The 23,291-nt window shown below is 38.3% G+C and overlaps 1 protein-coding gene, 1 long non-coding RNA gene and 1 pseudogene across 2 annotated transcripts; 2 read left to right on the plus strand and 1 right to left on the minus strand.

Moving 5' to 3' along the window:
* Nucleotides 1–4,946: 4,946 nt before the first annotated feature.
* On the plus strand, nt 4,947–6,236 carry LOC119981428 (ethylene-responsive transcription factor ERF061-like). Its single transcript, XM_038824529.1, has one exon. It carries the CDS (start codon nt 5,058–5,060, stop codon nt 6,006–6,008), a length of 951 nt encoding a protein of 316 aa, XP_038680457.1. The 5' UTR covers nt 4,947–5,057; the 3' UTR covers nt 6,009–6,236.
* A 348-nt stretch (nt 6,237–6,584) lies between these two features.
* On the minus strand, nt 6,585–11,869 carry LOC119980714 (annotated as a pseudogene).
* A 6,019-nt stretch (nt 11,870–17,888) lies between these two features.
* On the plus strand, nt 17,889–19,150 carry LOC119981358. The gene is made up of 4 exons (XR_005464105.1): nt 17,889–18,029; nt 18,146–18,217; nt 18,320–18,362; nt 18,929–19,150. It is a non-coding gene; the product is annotated as an uncharacterized LOC119981358 (long non-coding RNA).
* Nucleotides 19,151–23,291: the final 4,141 nt, after the last annotated feature.

Raw genomic sequence — 23,291 nt, forward strand, 5'->3', positions numbered from 1 at the left:
ACGACTTCCAGGGAGCTGTTGTAGTACGTAGACTTTTGACTTTGTTCTTATGACACTTGACATGCTGATTAAGCATGGCTTATTTTTCTCATTCACATCAGCACTAAGTATGTTGTCTTGTAATACTTTTTTGTGTGTTGGCATATTTACAAGCTTAATTTGGAGTAAACAAAAAAAAAAATTGCAAACTTATTTATGAATACTTTTACATTTTTTTTGTAAGCGACACTATTATGAATGCTTGCTTAAAGATTATTTCGTCCATATGTTGCAGCCAGGGCCAAATCCACACACAAGGTTGTGTGATCAATTGACCCACTTCTTTTTTTCCATATATACATATATGCCAAAATTAAATTTTGACCCCATAAAATTTCTCCTTTGAACCCCACCTAATTTTTATGTTTCTTGATGTTTAATTGGGCTAGCAAAAATTTAAAAGATCCAAATAAAATGGGTTTAGTCCTGTAATTGTATTTAAAGGTCAACCAAAATTACAAAAACAACCACTAGGTGAGTTTATTCCAACAAAAAGATTCATCATAGATTGATAGTACATAATAGAGTCCTTATAAAAAGACCCGATAATCCACTTTCAAAATATAAAAAATCGTCGACAATATTTGTAAGTCAGCTTTCAATTATTACTTACCTCTATCTATAATATTTTGAATTTTAGTATTGTTTTCCATACTTTTGAAGACATAATTAATAAATAATCTAAAAAGATTTTGACGACGCTGCTCTCGGACCCCACTAAGACTTTTTTCACCCTAAATACTTTTGAAGACATAATTAATAAATAATTCAAAAAAACTCCGATGACACTGCACTCGGACCAAGCAAAAACTTTTTCTACCCTAAATATTTTTGAATATTTTTTATTATATAATTTTTTTCGAAATCTAACCCTATTTACTCAAGAGGCTTGGTCCGCCCTTGATTGCAGTTTCAACAAAGGGTTATATATTGGTTGCGATCATATAAGGTACGGGGTTGTTCAAGCAAATTTTGTATGGTTTTACAGTCAATTAAGCAAAGAATACACTTCATTTGCATGATTCAAGTTTGACTCATTACATTAACATCTAAGACTAAGAGCATATTTATTTGAGAAAAATAAACGCATAACGTGAAAGTTGAAAATTTAGGGCAAGGATTAAAAAAGAGTGAAGATAAGAGTTGTGAAGTATTTGTCGCAATTAATGAGGTTAATTATTAAGGCATGGAGTCGGGCAATGATGTGTTAGGCCTAAAGGCTTGTCCTTATCAAAGAAAATAGCATCAAACGTGAGATAAGACTGAGTGGACCATCTTTTTTCTAGTTAGCTTGAAAGTGACAACGTTTCCATATATGTATATAGCTTCTGTTTCCATCAACTATTATTATCTCTTCTGGTTGGTCGACCGATACAGATGAGTGTTTCATCTAGAAACCAAACACGTGGACCAACCAATGCTTCATTCGTTGCAGCCGTGATCTCTACCCTGATTCGCCTCTCTTTTTTCCAAATTTGTTAGAGAAAAATATTTTAAAATTTTAAGAAAGATCATAAATTAAAATTATCAAGGTTTTGAATTCAATGGTATTCTCTTTTATTGGATTAAAAAATGAATACATCAAGAAAAATATATGATAAATCTGAAATGTTTTAAACCATCGATACAATTTGTGTAACATATCTTCTTTTATTTTCATATTCAACCATCGAGATTGAAAGCTTAAATATCATAAGCTTTTTTATTGATGATTTTTCAAATATTTAAAAAATATTTTTACTTACAAATAATGGGGAAAAAAAAAGAGCCCAATCAGTTGGTACTGCTTTTAATTTGAAAATTTCCCTAATTAGGCACTCAACTTTAGTGACTACTATCATACGACGAGGTTTAAAATGCTAGAATTAGTAAATTATAATTAGTACGATTAATTTGGGCATTAATCCATTCCTTAGAAAGAATTGTCAAATCCATAACTACTACAAGTCTACAACAAGCGATCAAGAAAACTCCACACATTTTTGGAGTTCAGGGTACAAATTAAATTTATATAATAAATAAAATAATTCCACTTAGGGAGAAGTGGGCACAGTCGAAGAAATACATAATATATGTAAATCTCACTGTAGTTATTAAAATTCGTGTGACCCCACAGGGTCATAGAACGACAAAACCAAGCTGAACTATCCAAGTTAGCCTAACCAATACATTTAAGCCCACACTAGAGCCCACTCTGAGGCCCATGTAAAAGGCATTGGCACACCCCAGCGCCAACTCATCGTATGATCATTCCCCAAGGGAGCATCATCCAATCCTATTCACACCAACATTCATGGTCATGATAGGTATATATCCCCAGGCATGACCTTCTAACATACAATATCCATGCATTAATTGTTGCTCACATTACTATCCATACCCCGACCGACACATGTCGCAGACACCTCATATGTCCTAACATCTTTATCTTACTTTTCGTCTGCCAACCCTGACACCACCGATATACTTGACTTTCATACACTTACACCATGCAGTCTCATCCAATAGGACACAAGTGGGCAACACAACTTCCAAGGCCGATCCTCACTCTCATATAAATATCATTCTCGTACCTCGGAGAAAGGGATCTGAACATTGCGAGCTAGAAACCTAAACTCTCCAACCCCTTACTAAAGATACTCAGACAAACACTTAGACCATCGCCGGTCTCCCATCTCCGATCATTATTGACTCGATCGTCGGAGCCTCTACGATCAACAGCCCCCAGTCCAATCTAAGTGTTTTCACGATTATTCTTGTTGTAACGTTTGCAGGATTCAAAGGTGTAAACGAGCCCCTCGAAGGTAAAAATGACCATTTAACGATTATAGAATTTGTCCCTACACTCACCACCACATAATATGAGACGATGTTGTTTCAAAAATTGAATATGTGACTTGTAAGTTGCACATTTACAATTCTACTAGTGAACTACATATTCGTCTGTCGGAGCATATCATGAGCTCATCTTCACATCATGCATAACCTAATCTTTAACTTGACGTGGCATGCTTAGTGCAAAAGGCGTTAATGCTCACTAAAGCGACGTCGTATGGGGTTGACATTGCGTATATGAAAAGATATGTGCAGGGAAACGTAAAAGTAACACGAGATGACAAAGGGAAGAGAATCCCTGTTTTATTTTATTGGCAAGGTAGTTGGCAAACAGACTGACGCGTGTCGTCGAATCAATAACAAAAAGAGTTGAAGAAACAATGGCGGTGACGTGTCGAGCTCAGGAGACAGGACCATTTGGAAAGTCGGCGTCTGTGGATCGTCCTAACGAGACCATTTCCATAAACAGCCAAAACACAACTTTTTGCTGATAAAGTGTGTTTCTTTTTTTATGTAAAAGCCCCTCAAGTTACCACTTATTTACTTAATAGCATTTGTAGGTCAAGGCTGGGTAAGAGGACATATTTAATACTATATAAGAAGACTAGGTAATAGAGACTAGAGAGAGAACAACATGAAGATGGAGAGATTACCATTGAAAATGGACTTGTGGTTAGGTTTGTTCACATGCACACACATAAAGCCATTCACGAGCTTTGTCTACAAATATCAAACCTTTTTGAAAGCTAACCCAAATCCCTGGTCAAATATCCCTTGCAAATTACGTCCCAACATTACTCAATAATTAGCTGGAGACACACACCCTTTTATGACTATAAAACTTGAAGATTGAACTTTTCTTGGGAAAAGAACAAATCTTTGGGATTACATCTAAAACACGTTTAAAATCCTCTGAACCCAATCAATTTCAAGATCTGTGTATTGAACCAAAGACACACCCTCTCAACCATAAAAGGGGACTCCCTATTTCGGGTAATGGAGGAGAAATCCATTCATTAAATACTATAATATTACTTGAGAGAAACACATGACTAATTTAATCGTCGAAACCTCTTTAGTCGAACCCCTCTTGTAAAGGAACCTCTGATATCCTTTATGAGTTTTGCACGATTGCCAGTGACCTCCAACTACATATCATTGATTGTGGAAATCTTCCCCCACAAGAAATTAATCTTTTTGGTATACTTGTTTTTCATGTATTTATGTTTTTATTTTTTGAAAAAAAAAACCCAAAAACACATTTCTTAAATCACAGAAAAGCAGAAGATGACGGAAAAACAACGTAAAAATTGGGAAAAAAACAACTTTTGAAAAATTAAAGAACAAGAAACACAGAATAAACCAAACATACAAGTAATGCAAAGTGAGTAGTAGGGTTGGCGAGTTTAGCCGAGTTGATAAGTTCGGGAAAAAAAATATTTGAGACCCCCAATTTATGATTTCTATTTTATCTCCAATTTATGTGGAGTGTTATGTGGAATGATAAGTGAGTTCAACATATGTATTTATAATCAATGACTATCACGCATCAAACATAAGATTGGAGTTAAAATAATCATAAATTGGGATTTGAAACATTCCTTATAAGCGGGGGTTGAGAGGTGAAATGGTATTGTAAAGGATAATGCTTGAAATCCTTACAAAGTGACCGCCAAAAGACCTCATTTAATGTGAAGTGGTGGAAGTGAGGTGAGCCCTTCATGTGTATTTTTAATCAATAACAATTTTAAAGCCATATAGATTTAAGAAATTTTTAAGGATCAAATTTTGAAAGTCTCTAGCCCACGAGACTAGTGGAAAAGAAAGACGTGTCTAATGCTATTTGAGACTTGTGTGTTTGTTTTATGCGTGCAATAATTATTAAAAGGAGCTTGTGAGCTGCAATGAAAATTCCAATTAAACCCCTCTCTTGTTGTCCTATTTACCACTCACTACATGGGCAATATTGGAATTTAAGAAAGTATTAGCTGTAAATGTAACCTATTATGCCTCTATAAATACAGTAACTTGGAACCAAAACACAACACTTTGTCATTAATAATTCAAACTCCTTCAATTTCAATATCCTTCTGCAAGGGAGAGGGGGAAATTTTTATTTTTTCAGAGCCCGGTCTCCTTCACATTTTCTCTCTGTTTCTTGCAAAACATTCCTTAAAAAAGCCATGGAAACAATACAAGAGATACTACCATTCTCCAGTGCCAGTATTGGGTCCTCCCTATCACAACTAATACTAACAGGAGGAAGAACCAACAATTTGGACTCAATTTTCTCTGATTGTCCACCATCAACAGCCACCATTACTAGCCTTGTTTTTGAACCTTTGGGCTCCTCTGTTTATCTCCGCCAGAGAGATCTATTAACAAAACTCTGCCAAGAAAACAAGTACTCAAACACAATATTACCCTCCACTTCTTCAACAACAAATTCAATCCTAAACTACCCATCAAGGACAACAACCAGTTCCATGGCTCGTCCTAAAGGGAAGCTGTACAGGGGAGTGAGGCAGAGGCAGTGGGGCAAATGGGTTGCAGAGATTAGGCTCCCACAGAACAGAATGAGAGTCTGGCTAGGAACTTATGAGACTGCAGAGGCTGCAGCTTATGCTTACGATCGTGCCGCGTATAAACTTCGAGGTGAGTATGCAAGATTGAATTTTCCAAACATTAAGGACCCCAAATTGTTGGGGTTTACAGATAGTGCTAGATTGAATGTCCTGAAGAATACAGTGGATGACAAGATCCAAACAATATGCCAGAAGGTGAGAAGGGAGAGGGCTAAAAAGCTTGCAAAGAAGAGGAATTCTGATAACAATGTCATCACCACTGGAAGTAACGAGAGAGTGGGAAAGGTTGATTCTAGTTCGTCTTCGTCCTCTGTTTCGACTCTGGGGTTTGGTGAAAGTTGGGGGAGAGAGTGGGTTTCACCTACCATCTCTGAAGAATTGTTTTGGAATTGTGAGAATTCACCACCCTCTGTTTCCACAGATTACCCAATTATGGTGCCAGAGGAGACCGAATTAGAAGGGTGCTCGCTCGCAAAAATGCCGTCTTTCGATCCCGAGATTGAGACAGACATCGGCTTTGTCTCTGTTTTCTCTCTGTTTTTAGTGTAAATAATAGTGTTTGGAAGGTCAGTCTTGTTAATTCCATGTTAAAGAATCCTTATTAAAGTTAATTAGGGTGGTTAAGTATGGCCTTGGAGTTTTTGCATGCAAGGCAATTAAGGATGTCTTCGCTTCCTTTCTTCACAAATGGGTGTTATGAGGGAAGCCAGTGGGACCTTTATGTTAAGCAGTTAATTGTTCTACTTTTTAGCCCAAGCAATAAAATTCAGTATTTGCTTATAATTTCACATGTTCAGTGCCTATAAACTTCTTTAAGGACCTAACAGATGATTGCCAAGAACTTATTAAAGGATGGTTTTGTGAACTTTTATGGTGCATAATTCATAATACAATTACGAATGGAACCCCACAATTGGTATTCTAGTTATCCGAACTGTTGAGTTGTACACATAAGATCTCATGTGCATCCCGTGAGACATTTGGAGCCCATGAATTCACTTGAATCTTGTGCATTCAACTCAATAACTGGGATAACTGGATACCAACTTCTAGGATCTTTATCATTTTCATTCATATAGAGAGAACAGAAATTAGGAAAAACTTTTTTTGTGAGGGGTACTTTAACCCAGATCAAGAGGTTACACTCACGAGTGCTTCTGAAATCAACCTTTTGAAACAATACGAATAATTACAACATAGAACCTTACAAGCAATCATCACCACAGATTAAGCTCCACAAAAAAGGAAATATAACATTACCAATTCAGTGAATTTCTTTGAGTGCTGCATTTTCAAATTGTAAGAATTCTCCAGCTCCTCCTGCAAGTCATTGAAACAGAGTTAAATGAGATACTTCTCTGGAATCGTAACTTTGCTCGCAAGTAGTGCATATGGTTTTGTTGTTTGCAAACACAACAGTGCAAGGCAAATGCCAGAAGTTGCCAAAACTTTAATATATGAAGTGAGAAGCCAAGTTTCTGGAATAAAAAGGAATTGGATATACCTTGCAAGATCTTAGTAAGGGCTGCAAGAACGATGATCTAAAAAACCTAATTGATTTTCCATGTGATGTTCCATCCAGTTCTGCCATCCATCAAGCAAAATAATAAGCAGTCAGTACTTTGAAGAGTGCGTTCAAAAGGTCATGTAAGTAAAAGTGCCAAGTAGACGAAACCGTCAACCAGAATTATTTGCAACCAATATAAGAGTGTGAGCTGTGTAGTTAACGCATGCCAAATAACTAAGTTGACAGTATATCCTGCTCTTGCATAAATGGAGTACTATTTTTTGGTAGATTACTTTCTAACAACCAACAAATTTGCTTGAGTATATCGAACTTCTGGCTATCTATTTACATACCATTATCGGGATCGCCTCTAGTACCTGCTTTGTTAAGTTCTTCCAAGAGCTGCATAATTAAAGAAGTTACATCAGAATTCAGTAGGAACATAAGAAAATCCAACATAATATCCTAATATATCAAATAGAATGTGCATTAAGATCACCTTCCAGAAGGCGATACGTAGCCAAAAGAAAACAACTGACAAGGCACATAATGGACATTGAAGTAACATATTTGAAAGTTGAAACAATACTCGATTGAATATGAACTCTATGAGAAAGTATAATGGCTAACTTGAGCAAGCATATGTTACAGAAATCAGCGGTGGGAGAATGCACAAGCTAAAGTACAAAATGAAGATGAACCTTCCCATATCCTTGAACTGATTATTACATGATTAAGCAGTCAATTGGGCAATACAAATCTGATAACAAAACTATATGTCTATTGATAGACGAAACTAAACTTCAACTCACTTTTGCTCCTCACTGAAACCTTAACCATACTGATTGATAAGCAACTTTGCGGCATAAGTGTTCCTTAATCAATACTTAGGGTATTTAACTATGAGTAGTAAAAATTAACAACTTGAAAATAAAAATAAAACCCTTGGATAATGGCTTGATGTTAGCGACAATAGCAATAATTCCTACAAAACAATGTACTATGGGCAAGTAGTCATAAACTGAAAGTAAATGCAAGTGATGCTACTATGGGGATAGCTCATTCAGGGCGTGATAGAACAAGAAGACCATCACTCAATAACCAAGCCCCAACCCATCTACAGGCCATTGGGCCTGGCCCATACCATGCAGTCCAAGGCCCAAGGGGGTTGTGGCCAAGCCCTTCTATGGGAAAAGCTTGGTTACTAAGGAGAAGGAATACCTCTCACCTATATACAACACTTCCTCCCCTCTCCTAATCGATGTGGGACTCTATCAATACCCACCCCTTCAAGACCAACATCCACGTTGGTCGAGCACCTTGGCCTGCCATGGCAGGGTACTCAGACTCAGGACTCTTCCCTATCCCTATCCTTTCGGCCCCATATAACATCCTCCCCTCTCCTAACCGATGTGGGACTCTATCAATACCCACCCCTTCAAGACCAACGTCCACGTTGGTCGAGCACCTTGGCCTGCCATGGCAAATTGAAATACATTTCAAATTCTCACAAATTGAAATACATTTCAAATCAAAACTCATTTCTGCGTAAAAATCCATGGCACAAACCAGAGACGTACAATAACACATCAACTCCTGAGTTTCAGCACATATGACAGCAACTATATAAAATTTGATGCTCGTGATTAAAAGCATTGTTACTTTTTCCATAGAAATATAAATAGATAGCTAGACACAACTACATCACATCTGGCCTGGGTACATAACATACTGCATGAAATTTAGAGTATTAATTTTAGGTCAGGAAATCCTAAGCATTCCCAATCCCATAAGGATAGCCTACAATATCACAAATCTAAGTCCACATCAACATCAATTTAATATGGCCAATGCAAACTGTGCTCAACAGGAGCATCCACACTACATTGTAAAGTGATTCGCTTCCATGAAAAAGAAATTTGCTACAGCTTCGGCTTCATACCTTGTCTTCCTGATTGCAGCATTTGCTTAACTTGCTCCCATCGAACGACATTAATGTCTTCTTTTGAACTGGAGGATCGCCTACTCTCCTGCCATTTTCTGCGAAGCTCAGAAGTAACAGCGGCAGAGACAATATGTACTGTGCTTATTCATTATTGCATGATATGACATGGGGCTAACTAGTAATGGAAAAGTGAAAAGATCTTTAGTTTTTATACATTCATTGGGAATCAACTGTAAGATCTTCTCATATTTTTCCTCCGTCGATAATATTTTCTGACTTGAAAGCAATTTAGTCTCAAAGAAGTCCCTGAGAACCTCCATATAAGATCTCCTGTGTAGATACAGACATTAGCGGAGGAAATAAAAATCTGAAGACCTACATTTATTTATGATAAAGGCTTACACAAGGAAAGGATGAAGAACAGGACTAGTCAACGAAACCTTTTTTTGACTATTTTCATTACCCTGAAAAGCATACAGAGCCAGAAATTTGCATCAGACATTATGCAAAAAAGAATGGTCACAACCCAGATTTTAATTTTCAGCTATATGTGCCACCTTATACACACAGAAATAGTCTGCAATGGCTGCCCTTTGTTCATTCCTCAACCTGTAAACAATGATGGCAACAAATTTTATGCCTTTATGTCATACCACGGGTAATGAATCCAAAGATATTACCACAGTTTTCCACCTTCTTGCTTTGTGATCGCAAACCCAACAATGGACACCACGCGGCCACTATAAGCCCAAAGAATGTGATTAAAACCAAAGTCATCTGCATTATTGGAGTCAACAGATGATGTCAAATCAAGACACAACCACATGATAATCAACAATTAGGAAACTAGATTTTAACGCACATAATCTCATGCTGTAAGCACCTAGGCCAGACATGGACATAAGGGTAAAAAATAATGGAGTGAAATATAAGATAGCTAACTAGATTCAGCAATTGTTTGCACCATCAATATTAGATTAATTGTATCTGCCTAACAAAGAAATCAATGCCTGATGTTTCTGTGTTAGTGTACTGCCGTACTGGGATCAATGAACCCGCTTCATACAGCATAATCGATACATGTTCAGTTAGCATATGAAGCACGTGCACTAATCAATAAACCAGGGAAAGATCCATTGAGAACAACTTATGGTACTCATACTATATAGTACACTCTATACTTGTATTGCACATTTAGTACAAATTTTGAAAGAAGTATCAACAAAATATCAGTTTCAACCTGCTTTAATTGAGTTATGGTATTCAAAGAGTCTTTAGTTTTATTGCAGCATTTAATATTCGGTATTTTCTTAAATCAATGATGGAGGGCTTTACTAAACTACTAGTAACTAGTATGAAGCTTCTTTAGTGGTCTTGTATTAGAAGCATTAATGGCTAGATCCTAGTACTCTTACCTCTAAGGGAAGTATTAATAACTTTAATTGCAACAGTCATTAATGGCCAGCATTTTGTGTAAACATCAGCTCCTGAGCAGCAGTATCTAACATCATCATAATCTGTTATATCCTGGGTGAAAAGCATAACTGAAATATGTCAGCTAACAAATATTTTAAATTAAATGCAAGCTGTTCTCTTAATTGGTTGTTGTAGTTCCAATAACTTACAACATCAAAAACTAGCTCCCTTTCAACCGGAGTGAAAACATTATCACCACTTTGTGCATAGGCATGCCTCTTTACAGGTTGCAACATAGAACATTTTTGATAAAATTTGAGAAATGAGGGCTCCTAAAGAGCCAAAAGACTTTTCCACACAAACTGTTGGCAACAAGAAATACGTTTCAAATATAATCATAAAATATAGTTGACGGTATGCTTGTAATCGACCAGATCAAAAAAATTCCAAACTTCATTTGGGATGTAGTAAATTATTTTGTCTAAAATATCATAAAACATAATACGTTTGAATTTGGGACGGATAATAAGTGGAAATACATAGATAGGACACTCATTAACCTTCTTTGAGATTCAGAGGGCGTACAAGTTAACACCTAAAAATATATATAAATCCCATGGTGTAATAATGAAAAGAAATCTTACATCAACACTGTAAACAGGCCCAATATCTATTTTGAATGGGCACTTTTCTCTTCTTGCATTTTCTAGTTCAAATGCATTGTTGAAGGACTGGAACCGCAAGTAAATGTCATTATCAAGCGTTAAGGAAAATTCTCTTCAGCCAAAATATGATTTGTCACAAGCAGGATGCTTCCCATCTAACCCAAAAGAAAATAGAACATCTATCAAATCAAATGGCATAATTACACATGAAAATAACCTCAATCAGTATATGCACGCATTACAAACAGATTCAACAGAGGAACATGAATTACCATTTCCATAGGACATCCATCTGAATATATCTGCATAAGGAAATATCTTCCCTGCATATTTATTGAACTTTATGTTAGGCCCAGAACACCCAACAGCCCATGCATCAACAGAGAATCATAGTTCAACCAGTGTAGATCACATCATACATAAATTTGAACTTTCAGCACTTTCAGCACAAGGCCTTAAAAATAAGTAAAACACCGCAACACTTCAATTCACTAGAGAAGCAATAGAATAATGAAGCACTAAAAATCCCTCCCGTGAAAATTGAACAAACAATGAAGGAACCGAGACTGAACGAGGCAGGAAAAAAGAGGGAAAAATGTAGAAATTTTTATCGTAGTAGACCCTTAGATAATTAGCGGTGAATCCATGAGGCAGCCTCTGCATAAGAACCTCAGGCTGACAGCCATCGATCAGCATGTCGTATCTTCCGTTCCCAACTTCCTCTTTGCCCATGTTTGGATTCTGAACCTAATTTTCGAGGAAAAGAATATCGAGTATTGAGATGGAGCTGCAATTCCCAAATCAGAACTGCGCAGTTAAATGGGATAAGAACCAGAACCCTAACCGTAAAATCACTCCAAGGTGAGGGATTTTTCATTTTTGGCGCCAACACTATAAAGTGCTAGTTTTGTAAAGTTGAAATACCGGTAGAAGGGAGGTAGAAGAAGAAGACGAGGTTAGAGAAAAATATAATTTCATTGATAGATTCTGAATCAGGACAGAGTAACAGATACAAGTTCCGCAAGACCAACCACACTGCTTGCTATTTGTAGGGCATGGGTTTCAAAAAATGGGACATTAAAAATTTACATGTTCTAATAATTTTTTTTTTTTAAAAAGGTCATAGATTATATTAACTTACTCTATAAATTAAGTACTTGAGATTTGTAGGCATTAGGGCCATCATAAAAATATAGTACAAGCAAGAGGATAGAAATAAAACGAAAAAATTGAAAAACACAAAAAAAATATAACAATTGTCAAACACTCCTAGACGACACTATTTAACACCAGACATCACTGGACAATCGTCGAATGAATCCGATTTCACCGGTCTACGTCGGGTGACCTAGATATCCAAAAGTTTCCTTAAAAATACCGGCCTAAAATTTTCCCTAAACCAAATAAAGAAATATTGAATTGGTCCAAAATACAATGAGATGACCCAAGACAAGATAAAAAGATCAAATTAAACAATGAAGGCCTTTGGCCCAACAAACAATAAGGCTATACCCATGATTCAAGTACAAGACTTTAGGGATCCATTTCATGCAAACGAAGAAGCTTCCAAGGAACATTAGAGGAGCTAAGGAATCGTAGACCAAAGGAGAAAGAGGATGGAAGACGAAGCAAAGCTTAACATAAAGGTGAAGGAACTAGGGTTAATTCTTCTAAAAAAACGGAGGTGGGGTTGATAAAATTGGGCTTCGAACAAGCCTCTAAACCCAGCCCTGTTTATTTGACTTGGCCAGTAGTGCTTTCGTTCTCTTATGTTTCATTGCTTTTACAAAACCTGCACAATTACTCACAAACTGTGGATGAGTAAAAGTTTCATGCTTAGTCAACACAACACATGGCAAGGGAAGAATAAAGACCTACAGAGAAACTTCCTCCATTCAATCCAACATGATTCAAATTCAAACCAAGTGAAGCTTAAGACAAATCATTATATGGCAATTCAAATTTCAACGACTAGATCAAACCAAATTTGGGATAAAAAAATCTCAACAAACACACTCCGCAACACCTATAAAAGGAGCATCATACCTAATATGAGGTATGCAAAAAAATTCACTACTTCGAACTTTTTTATTCCCTCTCTAAAAAATCCTTGACACCAAGTGTGGACGTGTCAGGTGCTACAGAAAATAGTACTGACAATTTGGCACCATCTATAGGAAATGAGTATTGATCTAACTAACCCCTACGTTGCAGCATCATTACGGGAATTCTAGAGAGTTAACCAAGGATATGCCTCCTCCCAAAGAAGTTGGGGACAAATATAGAAATCAACAAAAGAGAGTGGAGACATGATTTCTCTAGAAGGAGAAATCGAGGAAGTTGTGCGCCGCAAACAAGAGGAGCTCCAACATGGGCAGGAGGAACTCGATCAGAGCAATGACGGAAGAACTCCAATAAATCAAGAGAAGGGACAAGCACCTTATGAGCATCATTTAGCCCACAAATCATAGCAGGAGGAAAAGAGTGGAGTATTAGGGTCTAGAGCGGCTCAAAGAGCATGAGAGTAGAAGCATGGAGAGATCTCATAATAGGAGAAGTCCCATATCGCAAAGAGGTGGGGGCATTCCCCTACGACCAGGAGGGTGCGACGCCACTCCACATCCCTGGGGAGATGACAAAGAAGTTCATTGGATGGAAGGACATGAGACTAGGGGTCATAGAATAGAATTTAAGGAATATGACCAACAAGGCATTGTGGAGGGCTTAGAAGAAGGCAAAGCAAACTTTAAGGAGAATGACTACCACAGCTTTCGTCAAATCCATCCGACATGAGGACCCTCTAGCGAAGTTTGCGCCCCAACATTTAAAGTATATGATAGGAAGATTGATATGGTGGCTCATATTGCCACTTATACCCACAAGATGGCATTATAGGCAGACAGAGACGCGTTGATGTGTAAAATATTCCCCTCCAGCTTAGGAAGAAGGGAGATGAATAGTTTCATATGTTTCCAAAGAACTCAATATCGTCTAGGAAGGAGTTGGAGCAATCCTTTGTGTCAAGATTTATCACCAATAACAGGGAGTCGGCGACTCTTAATACACTGTTTGCTTTGCTGCTTCGGAAGGGAGAGACTCTAAGGGCATATGTGTCTTATTATTCAGATACGTACACGAATATTGAAGGTTATGATAAGAAGACAACAGTCGCCACCTTTCAAATAGAGCTACAGAGATACCATAAGGTACGTGATAGCATAACCATGGCTCTGGTAAAGAGTAGTGGATCTATAAGGCAAGATAAAAAAGTATGTACAGTTAGAGGAGGATAAACAAGGAAAACGTCATAATGTGTCCCCAGAGATGAAACAGAAAGAGGAGACAAGAAGACAGAGAGGAAAAATTGGGAGAAGAATAATTCAAAGACATCAAGAATTGCCTACAAAGTAGTTAGAACAGTATTCAAGGAGCCAATCTACAGAATCCTTCCACAGATAAAGGAGAAGTTGTATTTCAAATGACTAACGGAGATGGTAGGAGATCTATCCACACGAGAACATCACAAATTTTACACTTATCATCAGAAGAAAGGTAATAGGACCGAAGATTATAAGAATCTCATGTGGTACTTAAAGGAATTGGTTCGTCAAGGACACCTCGAAGAATTTATAGATAAAGAGAATACAAAGAAAAAGAAGAAGAGAGAACATGAGGATGCTCGAATGAAGGAGAACCTAGAGCCTCTGGCTTAAGTGAAAATTTTCATAAGTACTTTGGTGTAAAAAATGGAGCTTTAGGCATAGTATAGAAAGATGGGATATCAGTAGGAGGTGCTAGGTTTGGACTTACGACCTAAGGTACGACGTAGAAGGGCGAGAGATGATTTGATAGCAATAGCGTTCTCCTAAGAAGATGCAGCAGGAATGATGCGTTTGTGATCACTTTGTGCGTGGAGAATGCTGACGTGAAGAGAGTGATGGTGGATTAAGAAAGCTGTGCGAATTTAATGTATTATGGTATCTTTCAGAAGCTAGGGAAGACTCCTTATAAAGTTATGATGATGAAGGAAGACATGCCTGTATTGGAGGAAGTTGGACAAGAGTCAGTTGCAAAGTCCGTAGAGGACTTGAAGAAGGTGGAAGTGGCACCATAAGATCCGAAGAGATTTTTTTTTGGTTGGAGCCATTAATCAGAATGTTGAGAAGAAATGTGGAAGCATTTGCTTGGATACCATACAAGGTGCCTAGAATGGATGGAGACGTTGCCACTGATTAGCTAAATGTGAAACCCGGATTCAAGCCAGTGGCTCAGAAGAAAAAAAGGTTTGTGTTTCAACATGTTGAAGCTATTGTATAGGAAGTGAATAATCTACTCGAGGAAGGGGCCATAAGGGAAGTATAATATCCTAAATAGCTCTCTAACACCATGGTGGTACAGAAAAATGATGGGAAATGGAGAGTTTGCGTTCACTTTATATATTTGAATAAGGCATGTCTAAAGTATCGTTTCCTTCTACAAAAGATTGAGCAGTTGGTGGATGTCATGTCAGGACAGAAGACGATGAGTTTTTTGATACATATTGGGGATATCATCATATCCTTATGTATCCTGCACATCAAGACAAGAGCTCATTCATAAGTCCAAAGGAATATACTGTTATCAGGTGATGCCCTTTGGACTTAAGAATGTAGGCGCGATGCACGAGAGGATTGTAACAAATTTGTTCAGACCGCTAATTGGGAGGACCATGGATGTGTATATAGATGATATGGTGGTGAAAAGCAAGCAAGAGTTAGACCACTTGATGCGCCTCGAAGAAGTGTTTGACATTCTGAGAAAGAGTAAGTAGTGCCTCAACACCACAAAATGTGCATTTGGGGTAAGTACTGGGAAGTTCTTGAGCCATTTGGTCGCATATCGAGGATTTTAAGCAGATCAACAGCATATAAAGGCGATCTAGGTGATAGAGTAACCCACCAAGGTAAAAGAGATGCAAATCTCAATGGCATGGTGATCCTATGATATTTTATCTATTTTTTATACCTTAGTTTACACTTGTTTTTGTCTTTTTTTGTTGAACTAACCATGGATTCTAAATAACTTCTCATTGTTTTTATTTTTCAGAATATTTATGAGAAAAGTGGTGAAAAAGTCTTATTTTGTATCAAGACATGGACACTCAAAGCCCACAAGTATATGAGTCCAAGAAAGCCCATAAATACATGGCTTTTCTTAAGCCAATCAAAAGAAAGAAAGGACCAAAAGACTAAAGATGCGCAACTTTAATTTCCAGCTGATTTGGAGTATTAAGACATGCCTTGCACGTGAAGTAGAGAAGCATGTGGAGAGTGCATTAATTGAAGCAAAAAAAATGGAAGTATTGTAGGGAAATAAGGAGACTTGCACAACAAGGTTAAAAGAGAACAATTGAAGGATACCTTCGATTAGTATTATGAGTCCTAGTATCACACTATGAAGGAAGCTTTTGTTATTATATAAAGTAGGTTCACGAGTGCAATAAGGGGCGAGTTGGAGAGTCATATTTAAAGAGACTTGATGGAAAGGATTTTTGTTAAGTTGAATGAGTAAAGTGTACAACCTATATAGAAAAAGGTCTAAGTAAAACAACGATCATAAACAGAGACCAATCTGACATAGTTTAGTATATGCAGACATACACACAACTAACCGTTGTGAGACAAGTTAAATTTAAACAAAGCTGGGCCTATTCTTTGGATTTATTGTTTGGGCTTGATGTTAGTTGAATTGTTGATGGGTTGGTCTTCATGATTTGATACAGTCTCTTTAAGCCCCCGCAAGCTGGAGTGGAGAGAAGCCACTCCAAGCTTGGATCGAAGGTCAACAAAACGAACACAAGGTAGAGACTTGGTGAGAAGATCTGCAAGTTGAAGAAGAGTGGAAATGTGTTTAACTTGCACAGAACCATTGTTGACTAGAGCCCGGACAAAGTGAAGATCAATGGCAATATGTTTCATACGGGAGTGCTTGACTGGATTAAGACTTAAGCGAGTCGCACCTAGATTGTCACAGTAAATTGAGGGAGTGTGAGGAAGGCGATAGCACAGTTCACGTAACAAATTCTGAAGCCAGATAACTTCAGAGGCAGCAGCGGCAAGGGCATGGTATTCCACCTCTGTAGAGGACATGGCAACAACCCTCTGCTTTTGAGATTTCCACGAAATTAAGGTGGAACCAAGAAACACCAAATAGGCAGAAGTGGAGGAGCGATCATCAGGATGACCTGCCCAATCCGAGTCGAAATACTCATTGAGGCACAAGTGAGGATCTCTATTGATATGGAGACCCATGTGAATAGTGCCCTTGAGATACCGAAACACTCTCTTTAGTAGAGTCCAGTGAGAAAAAGTGGGATGAGACATGAACAGAGCAAAACGATTTACTAGAAACTAAGATCCGGCCTTGTTAAACTTAGATACTGAAGGCCCCCAATGATTTGTCGATAAGGTGTGGGATCAATGAGAGGTTCTCCATCTGTTGCACTGGTTGTAAAATGAGATGGTAGGGGCGTATGAACTACCTTAGCACTAGCCATGTCTGCACAATCAAGGATGTCACGGGCATACTTTTGTTGAGATAAAAACAGACTAGAAGATGTAGGTTGAACCTCCACCCCAAGAAAATAAGAGAGATCACCAAGGTCTTTCAATGAAAAAGATTCAAAGAGAGCCTGTGAAAACCCAACAAAAAAAACTACAAAAATGGGAAAAAAATTGGTTGAAGTGTCCAAACACTTAGGGAGCCGTCCGGACACCTCGTGCAAATTTCGAGCAGTTTTACACTCTGACTCATTTTCTTCACAAAGTGTCCGGACACCCTTTAGAGCCGTCCGGACACTTATCGGGAAATTGGGTTTTAAAACATGTTTAACAGTTCTGGGTTCATTATTTCCACTGGTTTTACAGAAATAGCCGAGAGAGAGAGAGAGTGTGTGTGTGGAGAGAAGGTGATTTTGAAGGAAATCAAGGAGAAGGAAGCTTGAATCAAGAGTTTGGAACTTGTATAAGCTTGGTTTTCAAGATTTCTTCAAGATTGAGGTAAGATTTCCATTTGTTTTGAAACTAGGGTTATGGGTTTTCTGTGATTTCGTGAATGTGGAGGTTTTGGGGTAAAAGCTTGTTGTTTAATCAAAGTCTATGTATATTGATGCTAGATTTGAGCTTGGATTGAAGTGTGGAGATAGGAGGAGAGGTGGTTGAGTTAGGGATTGAAGATTTGGGGCAAGGTGAGTGATTTACCTTGAAATTTTGAGATAAATATAAGTAGTTGGCTTGGAAAGTAACAATTTTGAGATTTAAATTGAATTGTAAATGTGTGTATGGTTTAGGTTGATTGAGCTTAGAGGAATTGTGGTATTTGGCCAAAACGAGGTAGGGATTTTTCTTAACCCTTAATCTCAAGACACTATTGGCTACCCAAATTGTGTTCAATTCATTAGTTTCTACCTTTTTGTTCAAGGGGAAACAAACCCTGGGTTGTATGTTATTGTGAACTCAAATTGCTATGTTGTGTGTTTAATGAATTTGCGCGCAAATAAATTTAGTTGCATAACATTCATGTGTGATGTTGCATTTGTGCATGATGGAAGTGGTGGTGTGGATTTTGGTACGTACATCAACGTGTACTAGTGGTTCCGGTTATTTGGCTCTAGTGACACGGTTGATGGTACTTGTGTGAACATGCACTAGTGGTTCCGGTTAATTAGCTCTAGTGGCATGGTATGGAATATTTGTGAGAGCATGTGCTAGTGGTTCCAGTTAATTGGCTCTAGCGACATGGCTCAATTGGATGTACGGATTGCATTTGTTTGACGACATGACATATTGTTACATAGCTTTATTTCTTATGACATTCCGGCCTTATTCCTTGTTTTAGACTTCTATGCGATATCCCTATTGAGCCTCCTGCTCACCGTTTTATTTTTCCCCTCCTCAAGTGATATAGGTACTAACGCTAGTGCTCTGACTACGGATCAGCGGGGAGGAGCGTGACGCGGATGGCCTAGACTCATGATGGTTTGGTGTTGTGTGGTGTTTATGTTGTGATGCTTAATTGATCTTTTGTTTAAATGTGTATTGAGATACATATGAGGAGATATTGTTATGGATTGATGGTTATAGTTGATAATTATGGCCTAAGGCCCTGGTTGATTAGCTTAGTGATATTGGAATTGCTTGGTTTTAAATTGCTATATGTTGTGTAGGAGGCATTCTCTGATATACGGGGAGGTGCTGCCAGATTTTTGTTTAAATTTGTTGCATTTAATTGTGAGTTAAGTGAATTGAGTCCTTGATTTAGGTGGCGGCACGTGGGTGCACACATGTGTTACCAATAACTCACGTTCCTGGGACGGGGAGTGACAGAGCCATAGTAATCCTGCGAAGAAGAGAAGGATTAGAACATCTACATATACCAAGATATACATGAGATGTTGATTTTGGTGAAGAACAAACAAAGATGAATCCACTACGGAGCGAATAAAACCAAGCTGTAATAGACAGTTGTTGAAGGCAAGATACCAAGCCCTTAGGGCTTGTTTGAGGCCGTAAATTATCTTTTGCAATTTACACAGGTGATGAGGTTGATGAGGATCCTCAAAGCCACGAGGTTGCCGTATGTATATAGTCTCTTGAAGGGAACCATGCAAAAAAGCATTGTTAATGTCCAAGTGCTGAAAGTTCCAATTTTTAGAAATTGCAATAGTAAGCACCATGCGAATAGTAGTGGGTCGAACAACCGGACTAAAAGTTTGAGTATAGTCAAGACCAGGACGTTGAGCGTGGCCTTGCGCAACCAGTCGTGCCTTGTAAGGGCAATTGACCCATCAGGGTTATAATTGAGACGAAAGATCCATTTGGATCCTATAGGGCGTTGTTCTGGTGTGGGGGAACTAATGTCCAAGTCTGATGATGCATGAGAGCATTAAACTCATCTTGTATGGCAGCTTTCCATAAAGGGTTAGCAAGGGCACTTTTGACAGAGCGAGGTACAAGAGAGGCAGGGAGAGGATGTATAGTAGTAAGATTGAGTTTCTTAGGCTTGAACATATTGTTCATAGAACGAGGGGTAATACGAGCGGGAGGAGGTGAATGAGGAAGAGGAGAGGAAGATGAGACAGGATTGGCAGGTGGAATGACATCCGTGGAAGGAGAGGAAATTATAGGGGCAGTAGGTACTGGAGTAGATAGGAGAAGAGATGAAGAATTAGCAGAAGTAGGAGATGCCGAAGTAGGTGGGAGAGTAAAGGAGTTAGGATGAGTAGGTGATTGAGTGGAGACGACAACTAAAGATGCAGGTGGCTCAAGAGGGGTACGAACTAAAGGAGTAGGTAAAGGAGAAATGGCGGAGTGAGCAATGGCAGAATTAGTGTAAGAAGGAAAGTGATGTTCATGAAATGTGACATGACAGGACAAATACAATTTATAGGTAGTAGGGTCAAAGCGTTTATAAGAGCTTTGAGTGGTTGAATAACCAACAAAAAGACAAGGTGTAGATCTTGGTTCAAGTTTATAAGAGGTGTAGGGCCTAAGCCAGAGATAACACTGGCAGCCAAAGGTACGAAGCTTGATATAGTTAGGAGATCGATTAAATAGACGTTCAAAGGGAGTGATAGAGGAATTTAGCTTGATAGGAAGTCGGTTGATTAAGTAAGTAGCAATTTGGAAAGCAAAACTCCAGAACTCAAAAGGGAGATTAGCTGAGTGGAGCAGAGTTCTAGCCGTCTCGGTAAGATGATGATGCTTGCGTTCAGCCAATGCGATATGTTGAGGAGTATAAGGAGGAGAAGTAAACCAACTAATCCCTTCTTGATTTAAGTAGGCTTTCAATTTTTGATATTCACCACCATAATCGGTGTAGAGAGTGGGAATAGGCAGCTGAAATTGTTTTTCCACCAGTCGTTTAAATTGTAAAAAGACAGCAAACACTTCAGATTTAGAGTGTAGTGAAAACAACCATGTATATCTTGTACAATGGTCTACAAAAATAACATAATATGAGTATCCATCAATTGATTTAACAGGAGTAGGACCCCAAACATCACTGTAAATAATGTGTAAAGGTGAAGTACTAGAGACAGTAGAGGGACCAAAAGGTTGTTTGTGCATTTTATTAATGGTGCATGAAGCACAATGCAAAGGAGTACAAGAAAGTTTCTGGGTACATGGTAGAGAAGCATGATGCATAACAGTAGAAAACATCTTAAATGAGGGATGGCCCAAACGATGGTGCCATCCATTTAACGTGGTCTTAGTGCCTGAGAGAGATGTAGTTGCAGCAAGACATTGAATTTGGGGAGGATCAAAATGGTAGACACCATCGAAGCAGCGACCTTAAGCCATTATATCACCCGAAAGTAGATCTTTAATAACACAATGAGAGGAGAAAAATTCAACAGATACGTTATTATGTTTAGTTAATTCATAAACAGAGAGCAAATTTTTGTTTAGCATAGGAACACAGAGTGTTGGTGACTTTGAGTGATCGTGTGTGTGTGGGTAAGTAAGTGGTGCTTATGTGTGAAATTTCCAAACCTGAGCCATCACCAAGGTTAACTTCGTCTGTGCCGTCGAGTGTATGGATAAATTGTTGAGGTGATGAGTCATATTGTGACTAGCACCAGAATCCAGCAACCAAGAGTGAGTAGGATCAGCAATGTGGCAGTGTGAACCAGTCGAGGAAGCATAGTGCATTGTAGGCGGATAATTGGCTCTAGGAGCAAAGTGATAGGAGGGAGCTGGATTAGCAGAGATTTTGAATTTGCGGCACCTGTGAGCAGGGTGGCTAGGATGTTCACACAATTGGCAAACAACACGAGGAGGTCCTCGACCCCGACCTCTACCACCACTGCCATGCCAAGAGGAATTTCCAGAACGAGATCCGTGCCAATTTTGAGATGATTTATGACCAGTTGATTGTGGAATAGGGAAATTTCCTGGTTGCTTTTGAACGAAATTAGCGGTGGCCAAGGCGGTAGAGCTGGTGGGGTTTAAAAGATTGACAAAATTCATCCTTCAACTCTTCAAAAGAAAAAGCATTTTCACGAGTCCTAATCGACCCAACAATTCCAGTATAAGCTTCACTTAGACCATCAAGGATATACAAAGTAAGATCTTCTGAGGAGATGGGACTATCAACCAAGGCTAATTCGTCAACTATGCATTTAACTGACTGAAGATAATCAGTTATAGACTTCTCTCCTTTTTGACAACGAGACAGTTGAGATTTGAGTTGAAGCACACGTGACCGGGAGCTTCTAGCATATAAGTTGTGAACTTGAGTCCACGCAGTTGCGCTAGTGATAACATTACCAACAAGCGGTGAAACGGTGCCGTCAATACTGGCAACTATAACATGCAGAATAAACTTGTCCTGTCGTTGCGAAAGGAGAGTAGCAAGTGCAGCGTCTTTATCAGTGGTAAAGTCCTTATCAGAACTGGAAGCTGCTGCAACAAAAACAGGGCAAGGAAAGGTACCATCAATGTACCTAGAAGGTCATAAGCACTGAGTAAGGAGACAAAATGAAGTCTTCAAGAGCTGAAATTAGTGGGTAATAGTTTCAAGGCTATGGGAGAAATGGCATGTACTGTAACGGTTTGGGTTGTGGTACCCGAACTAGAAAGTGTTAGAGTAGTAGAGGAAGAAGTAGTGCCGACGGTAGCCATAAGTGACTAGAGAAGAGACTCGATGGAGTTCTCTAAAGCTTCGATACCATAAAGAGACTTGATGGAAAGAATTTTCGTTAAGTTGAATGAGTAAAGTGTACAACCTATATAGAAGAAGGTCTAAGTAAAGCAACGGTCATGAACAGAGACCAGTCTGACATAGTTTAGTATATGCAGACATACACACAACTAACCGTTGTGAGACAAGTTAAATTTAAACAAAACTGGGCCTATTCTTTGGATTTATTGGTTGGGCATGATGTTAATTGAATTGTTGATGGGCTAGTCTTCATGATTTGATACAGTCTCTTTAATATTCTCTCTAACTTTTTATTTTTATTTTTGTTCTTCTTTTTAGTTTTTCTTATTGCTAGGGTGTAATGTAGCCTAACATGAATATTACAAGCTATTTGATTTGATGAATGCATGATTTTGGTTCAATGATTCTTGTCTTTAATTACCATGCTTATAGTCTATTGTTTTTTTTTATTGTCTGATCACCAATTGAATGCTCAATTAGGCTCATCTAGCTGTGATTGAGGAACGAACAAAATTCACGTGTCTTAGGGGAATCGGAATTAAAGATATCAATTGTCGATTGGCATGAACAAGATTTAGGGGATTGATTGGTTGTTA

Source organism: Tripterygium wilfordii, chromosome 16, assembly GCF_013401445.1.
Source record: "Tripterygium wilfordii isolate XIE 37 chromosome 16, ASM1340144v1, whole genome shotgun sequence".
NCBI lineage: Eukaryota > Viridiplantae > Streptophyta > Magnoliopsida > Celastrales > Celastraceae > Tripterygium > Tripterygium wilfordii.

Bases quoted from the DNA above. Each gene is read 5' to 3' on its own strand.
- LOC119981428 (XM_038824529.1), top strand. From the start codon at position 5,058: ATGGAAACAATACAAGAGATACTACCATTCTCCAGTGCCAGTATTGGG.